The 22,664-nt window shown below is 39.8% G+C and overlaps 1 protein-coding gene across 1 annotated transcript; it reads left to right on the top strand.

The window, feature by feature from the left end:
* Positions 1-142: 142 nt before the first annotated feature.
* LOC133633753 (mitoferrin-2-like) lies at positions 143-18,031 on the top strand. Its single transcript, XM_062026411.1, has 4 exons — positions 143-609; positions 13,655-13,883; positions 13,957-14,013; positions 17,079-18,031. Exons 1-4 carry the CDS (start codon positions 259-261, stop codon positions 17,618-17,620), a joined length of 1,179 nt encoding a protein of 392 aa, XP_061882395.1. The 5' UTR covers positions 143-258; the 3' UTR covers positions 17,621-18,031.
* Positions 18,032-22,664: the final 4,633 nt, after the last annotated feature.

The raw sequence follows: 22,664 nt of genomic DNA, 5'->3' as shown, positions 1-22,664 counted from the left end.
TTATCTAATCTGCCCGCCTCTCTGTTCAGACGTACTAACCAATGGGAAGGGCTGTAAGTAACTACCAGGCATGCCATCCAATCAGATGCGAGATATCTGCCGACGTCCCCGCCCAGGTAGGTAAAGTTCCCCGGATGTTCCCATCCACACATGAAACACCCGCCAAGTGTGGGTCTGACCGGCAGTAGTGCCGAGAAGACTCCGCAGGCTGAGGGGGTTTGTTTGTGGCTTCTAAGACCGTTCTCTTCGCCCTCCTAAATGGAAGTGGACGGCTTCGTGTCCCGGCGAAGGTCCCTGGAAGCGCCAGGGGTCGACAGCCGGGTTGCAGGCGTTGCCACCGGGGCGGAGATTCGATGGCTGGGCGGCAGACTTCTGGGCACCGGCGGAGGCTTCGTCGGGGTGTTGCCGTCAAGAGTGTCCAGCGAGCAGAGCTTCGCCCCGGCGTCGCACCGGACGACACCCGGCAGCTCGTCGTCGTCGTCGTCTACCGAGGCGGAAGTGGACTACGAAGGGCTGCCTCAGGGTGCGACCACCGGGACTCACATGCTGGCGGGAGCCGTGGCGGGCATCATGGAGCACTGCGTCATGTACCCCGTCGACTGTGTCAAGGTATTATTACACACTTTCAGACATTTTACGACATTTTCCGACATGTTTCCAGGCGTTAGTTCATCTAAAAGGCGGGTTTGCGTAAATCTGCTTAGGCCGCGACACAAGCCTGAGCTCGAGTATGCTACAAGCTAGCAGGCTGTCAGAGGTCAGTCAGCTGCTATTGCTCATTCATCATTAGTTATAAGTGAAAATATATATATATATTATGTTTTTGACACCTATATTGCACATTTATACTTGAGGTGATCTAGTTACTCAATGTGTAACAGTGTCTAGGAGTCTACTAAATGGGGTCCCACAGTAATTTATTTTACTTTGTTGTAACCGTTTGGAAAACAAATGATAAATGTATGCATTATCCTGTTATATCTCACGATACATTTTTTTTATTTTAAACATATTCATTTCCCCTCAGGGATTAATAAAGTATTTCTGATTCTGATATTGTGTTTTGGGAAAATGTTGTCATAAAAATGTTACTTAATCCATTAAAAAAAATAACACCAAAGAAAACAAATGCGGTATTTGTGATCGATAAAACTTTCGGCGAATCAAAATTTAAGAAACTGTGCTTAATCAAAAAAGCAGTACTTTTTTTTTTACTGTAATAAACTTTGGTGCCATTTTGGCATTTACAGTAATACACCGAAAAATCTGTTGATTTGTGGTAAAAAACAAAAGTGGCAGCTCAGGTGCCAAAATGTTACTGTAAAATTGCTGTTTTTTTTAAAATTTACAGTAAAAAAAACAAATGCACATTTTACATTAAAATTCTGGCAACTGAGCTGCCTTTTTTTAACCATAAAACAGCAGTACTGTTTTTCTGTTTACTATACTAAATTTTGAGGTGAAATTAATAAATAATGATAATGAGTTACATTTGTAACGCACTTTACATTTGTTTAAATCTCAACGTGTAACAGTGTCGGCGCTAGGAATCTACTAAATAGGGTCCCTGGGACCCCATCGAGTCATAAAAATGGGGTCCCACAGTAAATGTATGGGGTCCCCACTTTGTTGTAACCGTTTTGAAAACAAATGATAAATGTATGCATTATCCTGTTATATCTCACGTTACATTTTTCAATTTTAAACATATTAATTTTCCCTCAGGGATTAATAAAGTATTTCTGATTCTGATATTGTGTTTTGGGAAAAGGTTGTCATAAAAATGTTAATTAATCCATAAAAAAAAAATAACACCAAAGAAAACAAATGCGGTATTTGTGATCGATAAAACTTTCGGCGAATCAAAATTCAAGAAAATGTACCGGAAAAGTGCTAAATGAAAAAAGCAGTACTTTTTTTTTTTTTTTACTGTAATAAACTTTGGTGCCATTTTGGCATTTACAGTAATACACCAAAAAATCTGTTTATTTGTGGTAAAAAACAAAAGTGGCAGCTCAGGTGCCAAAATGTTACTGTAAAATTGCAGTTTTTAAAAAAAATTTACAATAAAAAAACAAATGTACATTTTACAGTAAAATTCTGGCAACTGAGTTGCCACTTTGTTTTTTTACCGCAAATCAAAAGATGTTTTGGTGTATTACTTGTTTGTGGCTTTTAAGACCGTTCTCTTCGCTTCCCTAAATGGCGGCTCAGGTGCCAAAATGTTACTGAAAAATTGCAGGTTTTTTTAATTTACAGTAAAAAAACAAATGTACATTTTACAGTAAAATTCTGGCAACTGAGCTGCCTTTTTTAACCTTAAAACAGTGTATTACTTGTTTGTGGCTTTTAAGACCGTTCTCTTCGCTTCCCTAAATGGCGGCTCAGGTGCCAAAATGTTACTGAAAAATTGCAGGTTTTTTTTATTTACAGTAAAAAAACAAATGTACATTTTACAGTAAAATTCTGGCAACTGAGCTGCCTTTTTTTAACCTTAAAACAGCAGTACTGTTTTTCCATTTACTACACTACATTTTGAGGTGAAATAAATAAATAATAATAATGAGTTACATTTGTAACGCACTTTACATTTGTTAAAATCTCGATGTGTAACGGCACTAGGAATCTACTAAATGGGGTCCCTGGGATCTCATCGAGTCATAAAAATGGGGTCCCACAGTAAATTTATGGGGTCCCCACTTTTTTGTAACCGTTTTGAAAACAAATGATAAATGTATGCATTATCCTGTTATATCTCATGTTACATATTGTGTTTTTGGAAAAGGTTGTCATAAAATGTTACTTAATCCATTAAAAAAAATAACACCAAAGAAAACAAATGCGGTATTTGTGATCGATAAAACTTTCGGCGAATCAAAATTTAAGAACCGGAAAGTGCTAAATGAAAAAAGCATTTTTTTTAAACAATTGAATCATTTTGATTTATTTTTTTTACATGAAAACAAATGTAAATAATATGTCGTATGAATGGATATACTGTATATTGCAGGTGTCAAACTCAAGGCCCGGGGGCCAGATGTGGCCCGCCACTTCATTTTGCTTGGCCCTGGAAATATGTATAAATAAAGTACTGTAATTTTTCTTACTAAATGTATTCTTTCTTTCTATTTTGGGAGAAGAAAAAATATATGTACTCCATGTAATCGCAAATTATGTTAACTTAAACATTGTCTAATTATGCAAAAATATATTATCAACCATTCAAACCATTTCTTAAATAGAAATAAATAATAATAATAATGATTTCAAAGCAAGTTATCCATCAAATTGCGCAATGTAAAAGTAGCAATAGATTTCATGGTAAAATTGTGAAATTTACTGTGTTTTTTACAGCATTTTTCTCTAAATGAAAAAAGCAGTACTTTTTTTTACTGTAATAAACTGTGGTGCCGTTTACACCGAAAAATCTGATTTGTGGTAAAAAACAAAAGTGGCAGCTCAGGTGCCAAAATTTTACTGTAAAATTGCAGGGTTTTTTATTTACAGTAAAAAAACAAATGTACATTTTACAGTAAAATTCTGGCAACTTTGCTGCCTTTTTTAAATCATAAAACAGCAGTACTGTTTTTTCGTTTACTACACTAAATTTTGAGGTGAAATTAATAAATAATAATAATAATATTAATGAGTTACATTTGTAACGCACTTTACATTTGTTTAAATCTCAATGTGTAACAGTGTCGGCGCTAGGAATCTACTAAATAGGGTCCCTGGGACCCCATCGAGTCATAAAAATGGGGTCCCACAGTAAATGTATGGGGTCCCCACTTTGTTGTAACCGTTTTGAAAACAAATGATAAATGTATGCATTATCCTGTTATATCTCACGTTACATATTTTAATTTTAAACATTTTAATTTCCCCTCAGGGATTAATAAAGTATTTCTGATTCTGATATTGTGTTTTCGGAAAAGGCTGTCATAAAATGTTACTTAATTAATTCATTAAAAAAATAACACCAAAGAAAACAAATGCGGTATTTGTGATCGATAAAACTTTCGGCAAAGTGCTAAATGAAAAAAGCAGTACTTTTTTTTTTTTTACTGCAATAAACTGTGGTGCCGTTTTGGCATTTACAGTAATACACCGAAAAATCTGTTGAATTGCGGTAAAAACAAACAAAGTGGCAGCTCGGGAGCCAAAATTTTACTGTAAAATTGCAGTTTTTTTTAAAAATTTACAGTAAAAAAACTAATGTACATTTTACAGTAAAATTCTGGCATTTGAGCTGCCTTTTTTTAACCATAAAGCAGCAGTACTGTTTTTCCATTTAGTACACTACATTTTGAGGTGAAATTAATAAATAATAATGAGTTACATTTGTAACGCACTTTACATTTGTTAAAATCTCAAAGTGCTACAAAGTATAAAAAAAAAAAAAAAAGGTAAAAAATAAAACTAGAACGTTTTTATTATGTACATACTCTTGTTTGCTTGCGGCTACGATTTCAGTACTATTGAAGATCTTTGCTCCTTTTCAACTCTGTGGTAATATTATTTTCACAAAATACAACCAATAGTACGTTAATGTTAAATGTTGCTTGTGAAAATATACTGTGTAGGATACTGTGTGGAACAATATCCCTTGTGGATCATTAAAGTTTGTCTTAAGTCTAAAAGTAATCCCCCGAACCCTATTTTCAACAGTCCGCTCATTTGAGCAGGAAAACGCTGAACACCATCTTTGTTTTCTACCTGTCAACTGTCAGTTTAGGCTGCTCGCCGGCTCCTCATCAACACTTCAAGATGGCGGCCGAATTTCTCGCGTCACAGCAGCCAATGCTGCGTCTACTTATAAGATGTCTATGGGTTTGACAGCTGTTAGCTAAGTTAGCCGGCGTTTGCTAGCTAGCTTTGATTGATTGATTGAGACTTTTATTAGTAGATTGCACAGTACAGTACATATTCCGTACAATTGACCACTAAATGGTAACACCCGAATAAGTTTTTCAACTTGTTTAAGTCGGGGTCCACTTAAATTGATTCATGATACAGATATATACTATCAGATATATACTATCATCATAATACAGTCATCACACAAGATAATCACATTGAATTATTTACATTATTTACAATCAGGGGTGGGGGGTACGTTAGCTAAAGTACGTTAGCATGCATCCATTGTCAGACACGTCCCTTGTAAACTTTTATTGTTTTATTGTCACTCTTTTGATCTTTTTATGACCGAATTTAAGCTGTGTTACGCCACAGCACTATAACCACAGCTGGGTTTTGAATAGTCTTATGACGTTTTGTTTAGTAACTACAAACTTGTGTGAAGTTGGACCCCTTATCATAGCAAATATTAAATAACGCTGTCAGCATTTTACTTTGTGACGTTCTGGTTTTTAAGTTATGCTAAAATACATTTCCTGACCCCAAATTTAGTTTTTGCTGCAAATTCCTATTTGTCTGTTATAGTTTTTAAGTTTGCTAACGTAACTCTTAACCATATTGTAAACAATCACGGCTTCCTTCTAACACTCAACTGATGCATTTATTCTTAATCCCTTTGCAAAAAAGAGGAGATATGTCAAAAGAGGAAGGTGTTGTTCCGGTTACGTACACGGAAGTCAAGTAAGATATTTTTAGCTCGAGGATGGAAAGAGTTGAGTCACTGAAGTTCCCGAGCCGAACAATGTTTCAGAGAATTCTCTCCATTCTTTCCTCCTAGCGGACATGCTAAAGTTCATTTGTCGGTCAATAATTGACTGATGTCTTTGTGGACGACTCGTTTAAAAATGGTGTTCTTTGTTAGTAAGTTTGGACACAAGTAGGACAATGGTTTAATTCAGACCTGGGCAAAATACGTCCCGCGGCTAATGCTGTAACGGTACACAAGAATTTTGGTTCGGTTCGGTACGTACCTCGGTTTAGAGGTCATGGTTCGGTTCATTTTCGGTACAGTAAGAAAACAACAAAATATACATTTTTTGGTTATTTATTTACCAATATAAACAATGGCTTTATCCTTTTAACGTTGGGAACACTATAATAATTCTGCCCAAAAATAAAAATAGCTCTGTGTGTGATGGATGTGAGCCACCTCTAGGCTGATCAGTGCAACAGCAGGCAGTCATGAATGCTAAGGATAATAATAACATACATATACCAGTGTTTCCCATAAACTGCCAAGATACCTGTGGCGGTGGGGGCCTGGCTATGGGCGTGGTCACCATGACATCATCGAGTAATTTGCATAATTTACTACAATGATATGATTTTCTCTAAAAATGCTCAAAAAATGTATACTTACTAATGAATAATAACAGTTTTGTTTTAAACGTCCATCCATTTTAAATTATAATTACAACACTTTATGTACATATTTATATACAGATTTGAACAATAATTTATTCACTGAAATATATTTATTAATTGTGGTTCTTACAAAAAATATATCTTATAAAAATATAAAAGCTAAAATGTCTCTTAAAGCTCTGCCCCTTTAATTAGTGCATACTAAATAATTTAACTTTAGCCTACTACTACAACCATATTATTTACCAGCAACATAAAGTGAAACAGAGGCAGAGGTGTCCTGCCACAGTCAGTAACAAATAAACGGAAAACAGTAGTGGTGGTAGATAGACACAAAGCTTCATCAAACATCTGATCCACTGAACAAAGAGCTCCAAAAATGTTGATCCTACACTTCTCTATTGTAAAGTAAATCTGAACAGCCGATATGGGCATCTACATCAACTATGTGATTTGCCTGAGAAGCTGGACAGGACAAAAAATAAAAAAATAAAAGTTTTTCGTTTTTTGTTGCGGCCTTAATTCTTTCGTGGCGGGCCGCCACAAATAAATGAATGTGTGGGAAACACTGTATACACACAGGGTCCATTGCCAGGGTTAATGTGGTCAACGTATATCAAATAAAAACTAAATAAGATAAGGCTCAGAATGGTTTCTTAACAAAACCTTTCTACATATAAAGTGCTTTTTTTTATTGATTGATTGATTGAGACTTTTATTAGTAGATTGCACAGTACAGTACATATTCCGTACAATTGACCACTAAATGGTAACACCCGAATAAGTTTTTCAACTTGTTTAAGTCGGGGTCCACGTTAATCAACATTAAACTGCCTCAAGTTGTTGCTCAGATTAAATAAAATGACAAAACTTTTCTTCTCAATATAAAAAGTGCAACATTAAACAGTTTCAAGTCAACTCAGCCTCATATTAACTTTTCTTCCCCCCCCCAGCCTTTAACCCTGGTGACCTTCACTCAATAGGATATATGTGCTCATTGTTCTTCCACCATAGAAGTGGGTCAAAATCTAGTTTTAAATGCAATATGGTCTTAAATCTGCTGCTATAAAAACATTTGTTATTGCTTTAGCCCTGCCTGACTCGCCGAGGAGAGGCTGCTTGAATGCGGTGGGGAGCTGTTTGTTCGTCTTTCTCTTTGTTGAAGCGATGTTCACTTTGGGGTGGTGCCGCGTCAAAATGGGTTAGCATGTCTGACGTGTTGGCAGAAGCATACCCTACCGCTGCTGAACAATGTCGGCAAACCGCTTTAGTTTTGTCCGCCACTCGTCGTCCATTATTGTATCGCACCGCGAAGCCGAAGTGTTCCCAAACGGGAGATCTTAACGAGGCAGGAGGGTCTTCCAGCTCTGACTTTTGCATGTTGTAGTAGCCTAATCGTTGCTAGCATGCCGTGTGTTGTGCCTCGGTGTGCATTGTTTACACAACATGCGGTGCGCTACTTAATGTGTCCGTGTGGAAACTCGTTCGGTACACCTCCGAACCGAACCGAAACCCCTGTACCGAAACGGTTCAATACAAATACACGTACCGTTACACCCTTACCCGCGGCCCATTAAGATTTTCAATCCGACCCGTCGGACGTTTGTTCCTTTTTTTTTTGTTTTAGACCTTTAGCATCAAAACTATCGCCGCCATTATGATGTGCATTGCTGTTTTTAAATGACCGTAAGTCTTGAACTATAGAAAGTATTTCAATGGTCGAAATCTGTGAAAAGCCCGAAACGCGTGTGTCAGAAATCGATGCAAAAGCACATTTTTTACCTGATAATATATCATATTGTAGGTGTTTATTACACTTTGCATTCATATTTTGCTGTTTGTTACATTTCCGTTGTGTGTTGCATGATTGTAAAAGATACGCAACTATGGAGCAGCTGGTCTGAGAAGTAAAAGAGGAGCAATGTTCATATGTTGTTAATATTCAGTGTTTTATTGTTCATAGTAGGGTTGTACGGTATAGTACCGCGGTACTGATGAATCATATTATACGGCCTCTAAAAAGAACCGGCATCAAAATGTAAACAAACACCATGGGTGGATTGACACCTAACATCTACTGTAATGATACTGAGTACGGGCACGTATCTAGTTGATACTACTATGGTTACATCGATATTTTTTGGCATCACAAAGTTTAAAAAAAAATTGTATTATGTTTATGAACTCATGAACTATGTCCCTGAACACATGAGGATTTTGAATATGACCAATGTATGATCCTGTAACTACTTGGTACCGGATTGATACCTAAATTTGTGGTATCATCCAAAACTAATGTAAAGTATCCAAACAGAAGAATAAGTGATTATTACATTTTAACAGAAGTGTAGATAGAGCATGTTGAAAGAGAAAATAAGCAGATATTAACTGTAAATGAACAAGTATATTAATAATTCATTTTCTACCACTTGTCCTTAATAATGTTGACAAATTAATAGATGGAAAATGACACAATATGTTACTGCATATGTCTGCACACTTATTAAGAGCCTTTGTTTGCTTACTTACTACTAAAAGACAAGTTGTCTTGTATGTTCACTATTTTATTTAAGGACAAACTTGCAATAAGAAACATATGTTTAATGTACCCTCAGATTTTTTGTTAAAAATAAAGCCAATAATGCAACTTTTTGTGGTCCCCTTTATTTAGAAAACTATCGAAATACATGTTGGTACCGGTACCAAAATATTGGTATCGGGACAACACTAGTTCATAATTAATATTGTAAATCCCACTTTCTTTAATTTCATGTACATTTTGTGTGTCCCATTCAGTAAAAAACTGTAAAATTCCATTCCGTTTTTTTGAGGTGGTCTGTCATAACGTATTTATAACTCTATCGGACATTGTGACTAGGGATGTCCGATAATATTGGACTGCCGATATTATCGGCCGATAAATGCTTTAAAATTTAATATCGGAAATTATCGGTATCGGTTTCAAAATTATCGGTTTCAAAAAGTAAAATGTATGACTTTTTAAAACGCCGCTGTGTACACGGACGTAGGGAAAAGTACAGAGCGCCAATAAACCTTAAAGACACTGCCTTTGCGTGCCGGCCCAGTCACATAATATCTACGGCTTTTCACACACACAAGTGAATGCAAGGCATACTTGGTCAACAGCCATACAGGTCACACCGAGGGTGGCGGTATAAACAACTTTAACACTGTTACAAATATGCGCCACACTGTGAACCCACACCAAACAAGAATGACAAACACATTTCGGCAGAACATCCGCACCGTAACACAACATAAACACAACAGAACAAATACCCAGAACCCCTTGCAGCACTAACTCTTCCGGGACGCTACAATATACACCCCACGCTACCCTCTAACCCCCGCCCCACCTCAACCCCGCCCACCTCAACTTCCTCATGCTCTCTCAGGGAGAGCATGTCCCAAATTCCAAGCTGCTGTTTTGAGGCATGTTTAAAAAAAAAAAGCACTTTGTGACTTCAATAATAAATATGGCAGTGCCACGTTGGCATTTTTTTCCATAACTTGAGTTGATTTATTTTGGAAAACCTTGTTACATTGTTTAATGCATCCAGCGGGGCATCACAACAAAATTAGGCATAATAATGTGTTAATTCCATATCTGTATATATCGGTATCGGTTAATTTTGGAATCGGTAATTAAGAGTCGGACAATATCGGAATATCGGATATTGGCAAAAAAGCCATTATCGGACATCTCTAATTGTGACTTGGTTTTATTGTTCCTGGAAAAAAAGGGACCCAAACACACATACTTGCACAGCATATTTTTACAGATAAATGTGTATATTTAATTTATACACACCCCCCCAGACACATTATTTCTCTCAAAGTGGCCCCCCCCCCCGAGTCAAAATATTTGCCCAGCTCTGGTGTAAGCTAACAAAGTTGGTGATACAATTGACATTTTCCCGCAGTACTACGGCAGTAGCGTCTAAAGAAGCAAGTCATTGAAGTACTGTTAGTGCTTCTGCACATGTTGATATTGCGTCCCCAATGGGAGAAGTATTTGCTGCCTGTAGTTGGCCGTTCATCATGGCTAACTTCAACAAGTTGATGTGTGTGTGCGAGCACGTCCTGTCACCACGTCAGAGCTCCAGACAAACGCTCTGCACACTCAGGATGACTGCACACATTCCACCTGAGTTTTGGCTTCCCAGAAGCTCGCAGCGGGAATTTCCAGCCTCACACTTCCCGATTAGAACGTTTGCGCATTGCGCAATCTTTGTCTGCACTTCGACTTCTTCTGCAGCTGAAGTCCACCGTTCCACGACCTGTCAACTTCACATATAGTACGTAACCTTTGTAAGATGTAGGGATACATTTGCAGGGTTTCTCCTACGTGTAACTGATTGTGGCGCACCGCCACGGCAAGATAAATGCCTCCACACTTTCAAAATAATTGAATTTTGATTCATTTTTTTTACATGAAAACAAATTTAATATGTTGTATGGCAAATATAAGCCTTGGCTTCAGCCTATTCCTTTTTATTTTGTTTTTGTGTGTAAATGTGTATGATTGTTAAATATGTCTAATCCAGGTGTGTCCAAAGTGCGGCCCGGGGGCCATTTGCGGCCCGCAGCTAATTGTTTACCGGCCCGCCACACATTCTGCAAAAATGGCAAAATTGATAATATTGGAAAAAATTAAAAAAAACATTTAAAAAAAAAAGTGGAATGAGGTGAAATCTAACAAGAAAAAGTTGCAATGTTGACACAAAGCTGCCATGCAGGCTTTTTTTTGTCTTTTGTCTTTGTTTTGTTTTTTTATTTAAAAAAAAAAAAAAGACTAAAAATCTATGTTATAATGAATTGTTACTTAAAAAATATCACTAAGATGTTTTACGTGGGAAAAATATTGCATATATTGTGTGGTTGCCATATAAAAACATCAAAGTTTTATTTGACAAAAGAGCATAAAACAAACAAAATAATAGTTCAAACGTAAAATCGACAGATATATCTGAAGTTGATCTCGTAATTTAAGTGTTAAAAGTTAAAAAAAAATATAAAAAAATGTATCACTTTATGAGTGGGGGACCTTTTGGATCCCAAGTATATTTAGTAGGATTTTATTTAACTTTTCACTGTGATTACTCAAAAATATTAAAGACTTAAAATTAGAGATGTCCGATAATATCGGTCTGCCGATATTATCAGCCGATAAATGCGTTAAAATGTAATATAGGAAATTATCGGTATCGGTTTTTTTATTATCAGTATCGTTTTTTTTGGTGTTTTTTAATTTTTTTTTATTAAATCCACATAAAAAACACAAGATACACTTACAATTAGTGCACCAACCCAAAAAACCTCCCTCCCCCATTTACACTCATTCACACAAAAGGGTTGTTTCTTTCTGTTATTAATATTCTGGTTCCTACATTATATATCAATATATATCAATACAGTCTGCAAGGGATACAGTCCGTAAGCACACATGATTGTGCGTGCTGCTGGTCCACTAATAATACTAACCTTTAACAGTTAATTTTACAAATTTTCATTAATTACTAGTTTCTATGTAACTGTTTTTATATTGTTTTACTTTCTTTTTTATTCAAGAAAATGTTTTTAATTTATTTATCTTATTTTATTTGATTCATTTTTTTAAAAAGTACCTTATCTTCACCATACCTGGTTGTCCAAATTAGGCGTAATAATGTGTTGATTCCACGACTGTATATATCGGTTGATATCGGTATCGGTTGATATCGGTACTTAAAGAGTTGGACAATATCGGCATATCGGATATCGGCAAAAAGCCATTATCGGACATCCCTACTTAAAATCAATGGTGTCCTGCATTATTGATCGTTTAAGGCTCTAATTACTAAATACTGCATATTTCAGTTTTACTATAAAAAACTAAGTTGTCTTTGAGAGAAAACCATTTTTTTTTAACTTTATATCAACCTCAAGTTGATAGAGATTTACTGTAAGCGTTAAATAAAAAAGAATTGACTTATTTTTAACAGTTTAATGACTGAGACCCTTTATAGTCCCCGGGAGCCCTAAAGGTTAAAAAAAAAAATCCATATATTTTGTTAAGGTTTGAAAATGAAAAATATCAAAAAGGCCCCCGCATGCTTATATTTTTCCGTGTACGGCCCTCAGTGGAAAACGTTTGGACACCCCTGGTCTAATCTGTACTGTTAAACTGATCACACAAAATGGTTGATTATATGACCGAAATAAACTTATTTCATTCATTCATTGCAAATCAAAATGATCATGACGTCATATATATGATGTCATATTGACCACATATATAATGGCAATCTAGGGAAAACCCTGATTTGTTATACTTTTGCTGGATGCACAGTACAGGCCAAAAGTTTGGACACCTCATTCAATGTGTTTTCTTTATTTTCATGACTATTTACATTGTAGATTGTCACATCAAAATATGAATGAACACATGTGGAGTTGTGTACCGTATTTTCCGCACTATGAGGCGCACCTAAAAACCTCCAATTTTCTCAAAAGCTGACAGTGCGCCTTATAATCCGATGCGCCTTATATATGGACCAATATTGAGCCACAACAGGTCTCGCAACTACAGGATGCATAACGTAACCCCAGCCTCTACTGTAGCGTCTGTTCTATGCGCCTTATAATGCAGTGCGCCTTATATATGAACATGTTTTAAAATAGGCCATTCATTGAAGGTGCGCCTTATAGTGCGGAAAATACGGTACTTAACAAAAAAAGGTGAAATAACTAAAAACATGTTTTATATTCTAGTTTCTTACCTACTCAGTGGCCTAGTGGTTAGAGTGTCCACCCTGAGATCGGTAGGTTGTGAGTTCAAACCCCGGCCGAGTCATACCAAAGACTATAAAAATGGGAGCCATTACCTCCCTGCTTGGCATTTAGCATCAAGGGTTGGAATTTAGGGGTTAAATCACCAAAAATGATTCCCGGGCACGGCCACTGCTGCTGCTCACTGCTCCCCTCACCTTCCAGGGGGTGACCAAGGGTGATGGGTCAAATGCAGAGAATAATTTCGCCACACATAGTGTGTGTGTGACAATCATTGGTACTTTAACTTTTAACTTCTTCAAAATAGCCACTCTTTGCTCTGATTACGGCTTTGCACACTCTTGGCATTCTCTCGATGAGCTTCAAGCACACCTGTGAAGTGAAAACCATTTCACTTCAACCTCTTGAAGCTCATCGAGAGGATGCCAAGAGTGCACAAGTACCTTTTGCGGGCCTCATACAATGGTGTGGCGGGCCAGATCTGGCCCCCGGGCCTTGAGTTTGACACCTGTGGTGTAGAATAACGTGTGAATGTTTGGGTATTCACACAATAACAATCATGTTTATCTTTTGCCAGACGCGCATGCAGAGCCTCCACCCTGAGCCGGGCGCGCGCTATCGCAACGTGATGGACGCCCTGCGGCAGATCGTGCGCACCGAGGGCGTGTGGCGGCCCATCCGAGGCGTCAACGTGCTGGCGGTGGGGGCGGGGCCCGCCCACGCGCTCTACTTCGCCTGCTACGAGAAGATCAAGGTCGCGCTCAGCGACGCCGTCTACCCGGGCGCCAACAGCCACTTTGCCAACGGTCGGTGTTTGCGTCAACGTGACCCGGTGTGGCGGCGATGTGCTTTAGCTTGTCTGCTGTGTTCCCTGTGCAGGAGTGGCGGGCTGCATGGCCACCGTGCTCCATGACGCCGTCATGAACCCAGCTGAAGGTAAACAACCATTCCTTACACTACATGCAGTTCCTTAATGAAACACTTGGGGGAGACAAAGTAGAGCTCTGTGAGCCACATATTTTAGTATGCAAATATGGAATAGATGATAAATAAACTATAAATGCAGCACGTTCCTGATAAAGATAAAAACTGTTGTTTTGTCACTAGTCTGATTGTAGAAAAATATATTTGATTGTACCTACAAACATGACATCTAAAAAATATGACAATGGTGTGAAAAGAAAGTGACACTTATGGCAGTTAACAGTTGGTCTAAATCAGGGGTGTCCAAACCTTTGCCACCGAGGGCCACATAAAAAATCCAGCTACCACTTTGGTACATTAAAGCAGTGTTTTTCAACCTTTTTTGAGTCAAGGCACATTTTTTTCGTAGAAAATCTGTGAAGAACATATATCAGAATACATATTTAATGACCACACACACACCATACACCCCCCCCTACACATTTTTATTACATATAAAATGTCCGGGTCCACTGGACCCAGGGCTAATAGAAGTGTGGAAATTGATGTTCTGTGTACCACATGCACACACACACACACATACAGCAGGCCTAGACAGAAGGAGGACAGCGTGTAGGTACACAGAACATCAGAGGGTCAAATGTGCGAGAAAATGAGAGCAGACCGTGTTGACAAACAATGTTGCAACCTTGTGTGGGAACCGCAGGTGCAGAAACACAAAAGAAGAATCCGTGTGGGATGCAGAAACTGGCAGAGAGATTTTCCGTGCAACGTTCATATTGTTGTTACTCAGCCAGCGTTTGTGGGTCTGATGGACCCGTTGCATTTTGTGGCTTTTAATGCCTCACAATCAAACACTTTTATGTTAAAATACTGAACAGATGTTTATTGGGATAAGGTAAACATCTGTTCAGTATTTTAACATAAAAGTGTTTGATAGTGAGGCATTAAAGGCCTACTGAAATGAAATTTTTTTATTTAAACGGGAATAGCAGATCCATTCTGTGTCATACTTGATCATTTTGCGATATTGCCATATTTTTGCTGAAAGGATTTAGTATAGAACAACGTCGATAAAGTTCGCAACTTTTGGTCTCTGATAAAAAAAAAACCTTGTCAGTTGTTCACTCCCTCATATTTTCCTATTGTTTTCAACGCAGCTAGAGCTATTCGGACCATTACCCCATTAATTTGAGCGAGGATGAAAGATTCGTGGACGAGGAACGTTAGAGTGACGGACTAGAATGCAGTGAAATACATATATTTTTTTCGCTCTGACCGTAACTTAGGTACAAGCTGGCTCATTGGATTCCACACTCTCTCCTTTTTCTATTGTGGATCACGGATTTGTATATTAAACCACCTCGGATACTATATCCTCTTGAAAATGAGAGTCGAGAACGCGAAATGGACATTCAGTGCCTTTTATCTCCACGACAATACATAGGCGAAACGCTTTAGCTACGAGCTGACGTGATAGCATCGTGCTTTAACTGCATATAGAAACAAAAAAAATAAACCCCTGACTGGAAGGATAGATAGAAAATCAACAATACTATTAAACCGTGGACATGTAAATACACGGTCAATGCTTTCCAGGCTGGCGAAGGTTAACAATGCTGTGCTAACGACGCCATTGAAGCCTACTTAGCAACCGGACCTCACAGAGCTATGCTAAAAACATTAGCTCTCCACCTACGCCAGCCAGCCTTCATCTGCTCATCAACACCCGTGCTCACCTGCGTTCCAGCGATCGACGGAAGGACGAAGGACTTCACCCGATGCGTTTGGCGGCCCGGCGACGTAGGAAGTCAAGGTGAGGTCGCCGGCTAGCGCGTCTGCTCTCCAACAAAGTCCTCCGGTTGTGTTGCTGTAGTCCGCTGCTAATACACCGATCCCACCTACAACTTTCTTCTTTGCAGCCTTCATTGTTCATTAAACAAATTGCAAAAGATGTCCAGAATACTGTGGAATTATGAAATGAAAACAGAGCTTTTTGTATAGGATTCTACGGGTTACCATAACTTCCGTTTAACTGACTACGTCACGCGCATACGTCATCATACCGAGACGTTTCAGCCGGATATTTCCCGGGAAATTTAAAATTGCACTTTATAAGTATTGAGCCGTATTGGCATGTGTTGCCATGTTAAGATTTCATCATTGATATATAAACTATCAGACTGCATGGTCGGTAGTAGTGGGTTTCTGTAGGCCTTTAAAGCAGTGTTTTTCAACCTTTTTTGAGTCAAGGCACATTTTTTGCGTAGAAAATCTGTGAAGAACATATATCAGAATACATATTTAATGACCACACACACCATACACCCCCCCTACACATTTTTATTACATATAAGATATCCGGGTCCACTGGACCCAGGGCTAATAGAAGTGTGGAAATTGATGTTCTGTGTACCACACACACACACACACACACACACACACACACACACACACACACACACACACACACACACACACACACACATACAGCAGGCCTAGACAGGAGGAGGACAGAGTGTAGGTACACAGAACATCAGAGGGTCAAATGTGCGCGAAAATGAGAGCAGACCGTGTTGACAAACAATGTTGCAACCTTGTGTGGGAACCGCAGGTGCAGAAACACAAAAGAAGAATCCCTGTGGGATGCAGAAACTGGCAGAGAGATTTTCCGTGCAACATTCATATTGTTGTTACTCAGCCAGCGTTTGTGGGTCTGATGGACCCGTTGCATTTTGTGGCTTTTGATGCCTCACAATAATCACTTTTATGTTAAAATACTGAACAGATGTTTATTGGGATAAGGTAAACATCTGTTCAGTATTTGAACATAAAAGTGTTTGATTGTGAGGCATTAAAAGCCACAAAATGCAACGGGTCCATCAGAGCCACAAACGCTGGCTGAGTAACAACAATATGAACATTACACAAGGGTCAAGTCATCCATGAATATATAGATAAATACATAAAAATGGCTTCAAATGAGCTTTCGAGTCACTTCCTCCGAAGACCTCCCAGAATGACCTCCCCGTTTTGTCCTCTTGCCCTCCCCTTGCTCGTCCCTTTGTCCCCCCCAGTGGTCAAGCAGCGCATTCAGATGTTCAACTCTCCTTACCGCGGCGTGCTGGACTGCGTGGGCGCCACGCTGCGCCAGGAGGGGCCGGCGGCTTTCTACCGCAGCTACACCACCCAGCTGACCATGAACGTGCCCTTCCAGGCGCTCCACTTCATGACCTACGAGTACCTGCAGGAGGCGCTCAACCCGCACAGACACTACCACCCCTCCTCCCACGTGGTGTCGGGGGCGCTGGCCGGCGCGCTGGCCGCCGCCGCCACCACGCCGCTTGACGTGTGCAAGACGCTGCTCAACACGCAGGAAGTGGCCGCCGTGCAGGTGGGAGGCGCCGCCGCCGCCGGCCGCAGCATCTCCGGCCTGGCCGAGGCCTTTCGGACGGTGTACAGGACGGGCGGCGTGGGGGCTTTCTTCAAGGGTGTCCAGGCCCGCGTTATCTACCAGATGCCGTCCACGGCCATCAGCTGGTCCGTCTACGAGTTCTTCAAGTACGCCATCACCAAGCGGCAGCATGAAAGGCGACTGCGTGGAGACCCCGACAAATGAAACCGGAAGCTTGAAGCGTCTTCTCTCCATTTCAAAGTTCTCAATTTCCGCTGAAGAAGTAGGAGCGGTCTCGCAGCAGGTGGCGACCGACACGCCCTTTTAGTACGGTCGGGACATGCTCCGGATTACACTAGTGAGGATAATAAGCGCTATAGAAGCTGTCATGTGTCCATCAGGAAAACATGCTAATGAATTTAGCTGCCATCTTTATAACCGTCTTGACTTTAATCTCACAGCGAGCGCTTAACAGGAAATGACATCTGGATGAGCGGGATGTCACGCCTTGCCTTCAGGTAGCCGCCACACATACCAACGCACAACTCTCACTTCTTATTCAATCTCTTTATTTTTTTGGAAACAGTAAAGCAGTGTTAATAATAATATATAAATGAAACTAAAAGGCTGCAACTAGCTAGTATTTTTGTGCATTGTTTGTCACATTACAACCACAAACAAAGATATTTTGTTGGAATTTGATCTGAAAGACCAACAAAAAGTGGTAAACGATTGGGAAGTTAATAGAAATTTGTACGCGATTCCAAACATTATTTACAAAAACTGGTAAGTGCGGTGTGCAAAAGTATTCAGCCCCCCTTTTCTCTGAGTGTAACCATTTGCCTACAGAAGTTGATAATGTGAAGTGAAGTGAATTATATAGCGCTTTTTCTCTTGTGACTCAAAGCGCTTTACATAGTGAAACCCAATATCTAAGATACATTTAATCCAGTGTGGGTGGCGCTGGGAGCAGGTGGGTAAAATGTTTTGCCCAAGGACACAACGGCAGTGACTAGGATGGCGGAAGCGGGGATCGAACATGGAACCCTCAAATTGCTGGCACGGCCACTCTACCAACGGAGCTATACCGGTTGATCAGGTCGTGAGGGCTTAAAAGGTTGAACTATGCTTGCAATTTAAAGCATACCAAAAAGCAGAGAGACATCTCGTAGCTCAAGTTAAACCTAAGGTACTCTTAAATTGAGGAAGAACTGTAGTAGTAGTAGTTTTTTTCGAAAATGCTAAGTCACATCAAAATACTGTACATATTCTGTCACAGTTCAACATGTCCGAAAAAGATTAACAATAGTTACTAGAGTTGAGTTCTGAATAATTATTGGTATTTATTCAGTGATTTTTACTAATGACTAATTACTGTAATCTCATCTCAGTACAAATACAGCTGCTCTGTGACGGCCTCAGGGGTTGGTTCATAGAATGTCATCAAGTCCAAGGAACACACCAGACAAGTCAGGGATAAAGTTGTAGAGACTGCTCAGTGGCCTTGTGGTTAGAGTGTCCGCCCTGGGATTGGTAGGTTGAGAGTTCAAACCGAGTGGCCGAGTCATACCAAAGACTATAAGACTGGGAACAAGGGGATGGGGATAGTGTGTGACTATCAGTGGTACTTTAACTTAAACGCAGGTTTAGGCTGTAAAAAGACAACATTGATCGTCCCAAGTAGCACTGTTCAATTCATCATCCGTACGGCACGCCTGTAAACCTGCCAGGACAAGGTCGGCCATCCAAACTTACAAGGAGAGCACTGGTCAGAGCTGTAGCCAAGAGTCCCAACTGCAGAGATCCACAGCTCAGGCCAGGGGATTTGTCCACGGGACAACTATTAGTCGTGGTCTTTATGAAAGAGTGGCAAGAGGAAAGCCATTGTTCAAAGAAAACAAGTTTGCCAGAAGCCATGTTGGGAGGACACGGCAAACATGTGGAAGAAGGTGACTTGGTCAGACGAGACCAAAACACTTTGCGATGGCGAACTGATACCCCATCCCAACTATCAAATATGGTGGTGGCAGCATCATGCCCTGGGGGTGCTTTTCTTCAACAGGGACTGGGAAGATGGTCAGAGTTGATAGGAAGATTGATGAAGCTAAATACAGAAGAAGACTTGTAGTTTGCCAAAGATTGCTCAAAAAGGTTCATTATGTTTTCTTATTTACATACTTTTCAAATGTTCTTGTAGTCAGGCCATATTTTCGGTATGTTCGATGGAATCTTTACCTGACATGTTTCGACTGTCATTTGCAGTCTCCTTGCGAAGGGTCACCTGATGCCAGGTAAAGATTCCATCCAACATAACAAAAATATGGTTAGATTACAAGAACATTTTAAAAAGTAATCTGCCAAAGACTTGAGACTGGGGCGGGGGTTCACCTTCTGATAGGACGACGACCCTAAATATAAAGCCAGGGCTACAATGGAATGGTTTAAGACAAAAGCTAAAAGACCAGACCAAAACCCAATGGAGAATCTGTGACAAGATTTGAAAACTGCTGTTCACAAATACTCTCCATCTGATCTGACTGAGCATGAGCTGTTTGGCAACAAAAACTGAGCAAACATTACAGTCATGAGCAAAGCTGGTAGAGACATACCCTGAAGGACTTGCAGCTGGAATTGTAGGTAAGGTTCTTTCACAAAGTATTGACTCAGGGCGGCTGAATTCACTTTTTTATATGCAAAACATGTTTCATGTATGATCGTAAACCTCTTAATGTCGGTCTTTCACATAAAGTTCCAATGAAATATATTTGTTTGTGGTTACGTGACAAAATATGAAAAGGTTCGAGAGCTTTGGCGAGCCACCGTCGCTCGTCTGAAGTCGGCCTTCTCTCGAGCTGTGCTCCAGGAAGTTGAAACGTCGCTGAGCTCACAGACGTTTTTAAGGTTTGCAATGTAAAGTCAAAGCCAGGACAAACATGCTTGAACACTTTGTTTGCTTGTAAATAAACTCGGGGGCATCTCGCAGAAGCAGGGTCTTCTCTTGGTGCTCCAAGAGACAATTCTGGGCCTCATCTTGTTTTCTGTTTTTACCAAATATAACTGCTGTTATGGTTTCTTAGACTTCTAAAATGATCACCATGAAGTAATTATTATATACGTGAACTTTGTTGTTTCGCTAAATGTCTTAATTTGACCTCATTTCAGGGTGAAGTGCGTACAGAAGGCAAGTCATGGTGGTTGTGGTGTAGTATTCCCATGTGGCCAGCAGAGGGTGCTGTTGTCTTATTTAAGTGTTCACTTGTACTTCGTGGCGCCACATTACAACTAAACAATTTAGTTTAAAACTAGAATACACAATGACCAGACCACGTCTTGCATAAAAATCCATTCGTTTGCCTAAAAGACATTAAGCACAGTAAAAGACTGCGTCTTTCAGCCTTTTTAATGCGTGATAGTCACTACACGAACGGTCCACGCATGCGCGCAGACAACGTCATCTCTGACCACCTGTTTTAGGGAAGTTATTTTTGATTGAGACTTTTATTAGTAGGTTGCACAGTGAAGTACATATTCCGTACAATTGACCACTAAATGGTAACACCCGAATAACTTTTTCAACTTGTTTAAGTCGGGGTCCACTTAAATAATATGAAAACCAGGACAAGGTAATAATATTTATTATTAGATTCATGATACAGATATATACTATCATATATACTATCATCATAATACAGTCATCACACAAGATAATCACATTGAATTATTTACATTATTTACAATCAGGGGTGTGGAGGGGGGGGGGGGTATGGACATCAAGTAGTGGACATAGAGAGAGAGAGAGATCAGAAGGCATAAGAAAAAGTATCTGCATTTGATTGTTTACATTTGATTATTAGCAATCCGGGGAGGGTGTTAGTTTAGGGTTGTAGCTGCCTGGAGGTGAACTTTTATTGCGGTTTTGAAGGAGGATAGAGATGCCCTTTCTTTTATACCTGTTGGGAGCGCATTCCACATTGATGTGGCATAGAAAGAGAATGAGTTAAGACCTTTGTTAGTTCGGAATCTGGGTTTAACATGGTTAGTGGAGCACCCCCTGGTGTTGTGGTTATGGCGGTCATTTACGCTAAGGAAGTAGTTTGACATGTACTTCGGTATCAGGGAGGTGTAGCGGATTTTATAGACTAGGCTCAGTGCAAGTTGTTTAACTCTGTCCTCCACCTTGAGCCAGCCCACTTTAGAGAAGTGGGTAGGAGTGAGGTGGGATCTGGGGTGGAGGTCTAGAAGGTCAAATTTTCGTACCGATACCGAGGATTTCCTTTTTTTGTAATCTTATCTACGTTATTTATAGTAATTCACAATATAGACCGTTTAAAAAATAAAAATGTTGTTAGGCCGCATATGTAGATTTAAGTTAAATGACAGCTATCTTTAATAAAAAAAATAAATGAGTCAGTGGCGGCCCCTTGTGTCATTCATTGCAATGACAGGGGTTGGAATAGTTATATTTTTAATTTTTAATTATCTAACCCTTGTTCATATTCATATAACTGTTGTATTTTACTTACTACTAGGTAACATTTTTATTTTTATACAAAAACATTCAACCCGCTAAACAATTGCGAGTCCAGGAAGTGACGTGTTCTGTGCGCATGCGTGGACCGATCAGGTAGTGACAGTCCGTATGCGGCGCTCAGTTGTAATACACTTTCCCACCACTTGTGGCAGTAATGACACTTTCTAACAAACAGAAGTCTTGGAGTTAAAGTCATAGAAGTTTCTTTGAGCGCAAAAATGATGACTAAAAGTGGTGAAACTGTATTTTCCAGTTGATTGTTTCCCAGCAACAAAGGTGGCGGCGTCAGGTGTGTGCCGCTGTGCTGGCAAAGAAGATTAATGGATGGTTTTTTTTTCCCAGGAATGATTGAAAGTAAAAGCTGCGGGTGTTGATGTAAAGATTGGGAAGTGTTCCCACTTGGAACATCCATCACAGGTCCTCAGACGGCTGAAACATGGAAGGGAGACGTTTGCCTGTCCTCATTTGTCTTGTGTTGCAGACCTTGGCGCTGACCTCGGCTGTTTGCCACGCGGCCTTCCCTTTCAGGGCCTGACCTCGCCCGTCAACCACTTCCTGTCCAAACAATCAGCTCGCCTTTCTACCGGCCAGGAGGTCAAGTGAGACGTGGTGGCTTCCTGCAGGTAGTTATGGAATGATAGCACCAGTTACGGAATGTTAGCATCAGTTACGGAATGTTAGCCTCAGATACAGAATACTAGCATTAGATGCGGAATGTTAGCACCAGTTATGGAATGT

Source organism: Entelurus aequoreus, linkage group LG18, assembly GCF_033978785.1.
Source record: "Entelurus aequoreus isolate RoL-2023_Sb linkage group LG18, RoL_Eaeq_v1.1, whole genome shotgun sequence".
In the NCBI taxonomy this organism is placed as follows: domain Eukaryota; kingdom Metazoa; phylum Chordata; class Actinopteri; order Syngnathiformes; family Syngnathidae; genus Entelurus; species Entelurus aequoreus.
The sequence above is the reverse complement of the archived record's forward strand: the minus strand, read 5'-3'. Positions and strand labels throughout refer to the sequence as shown.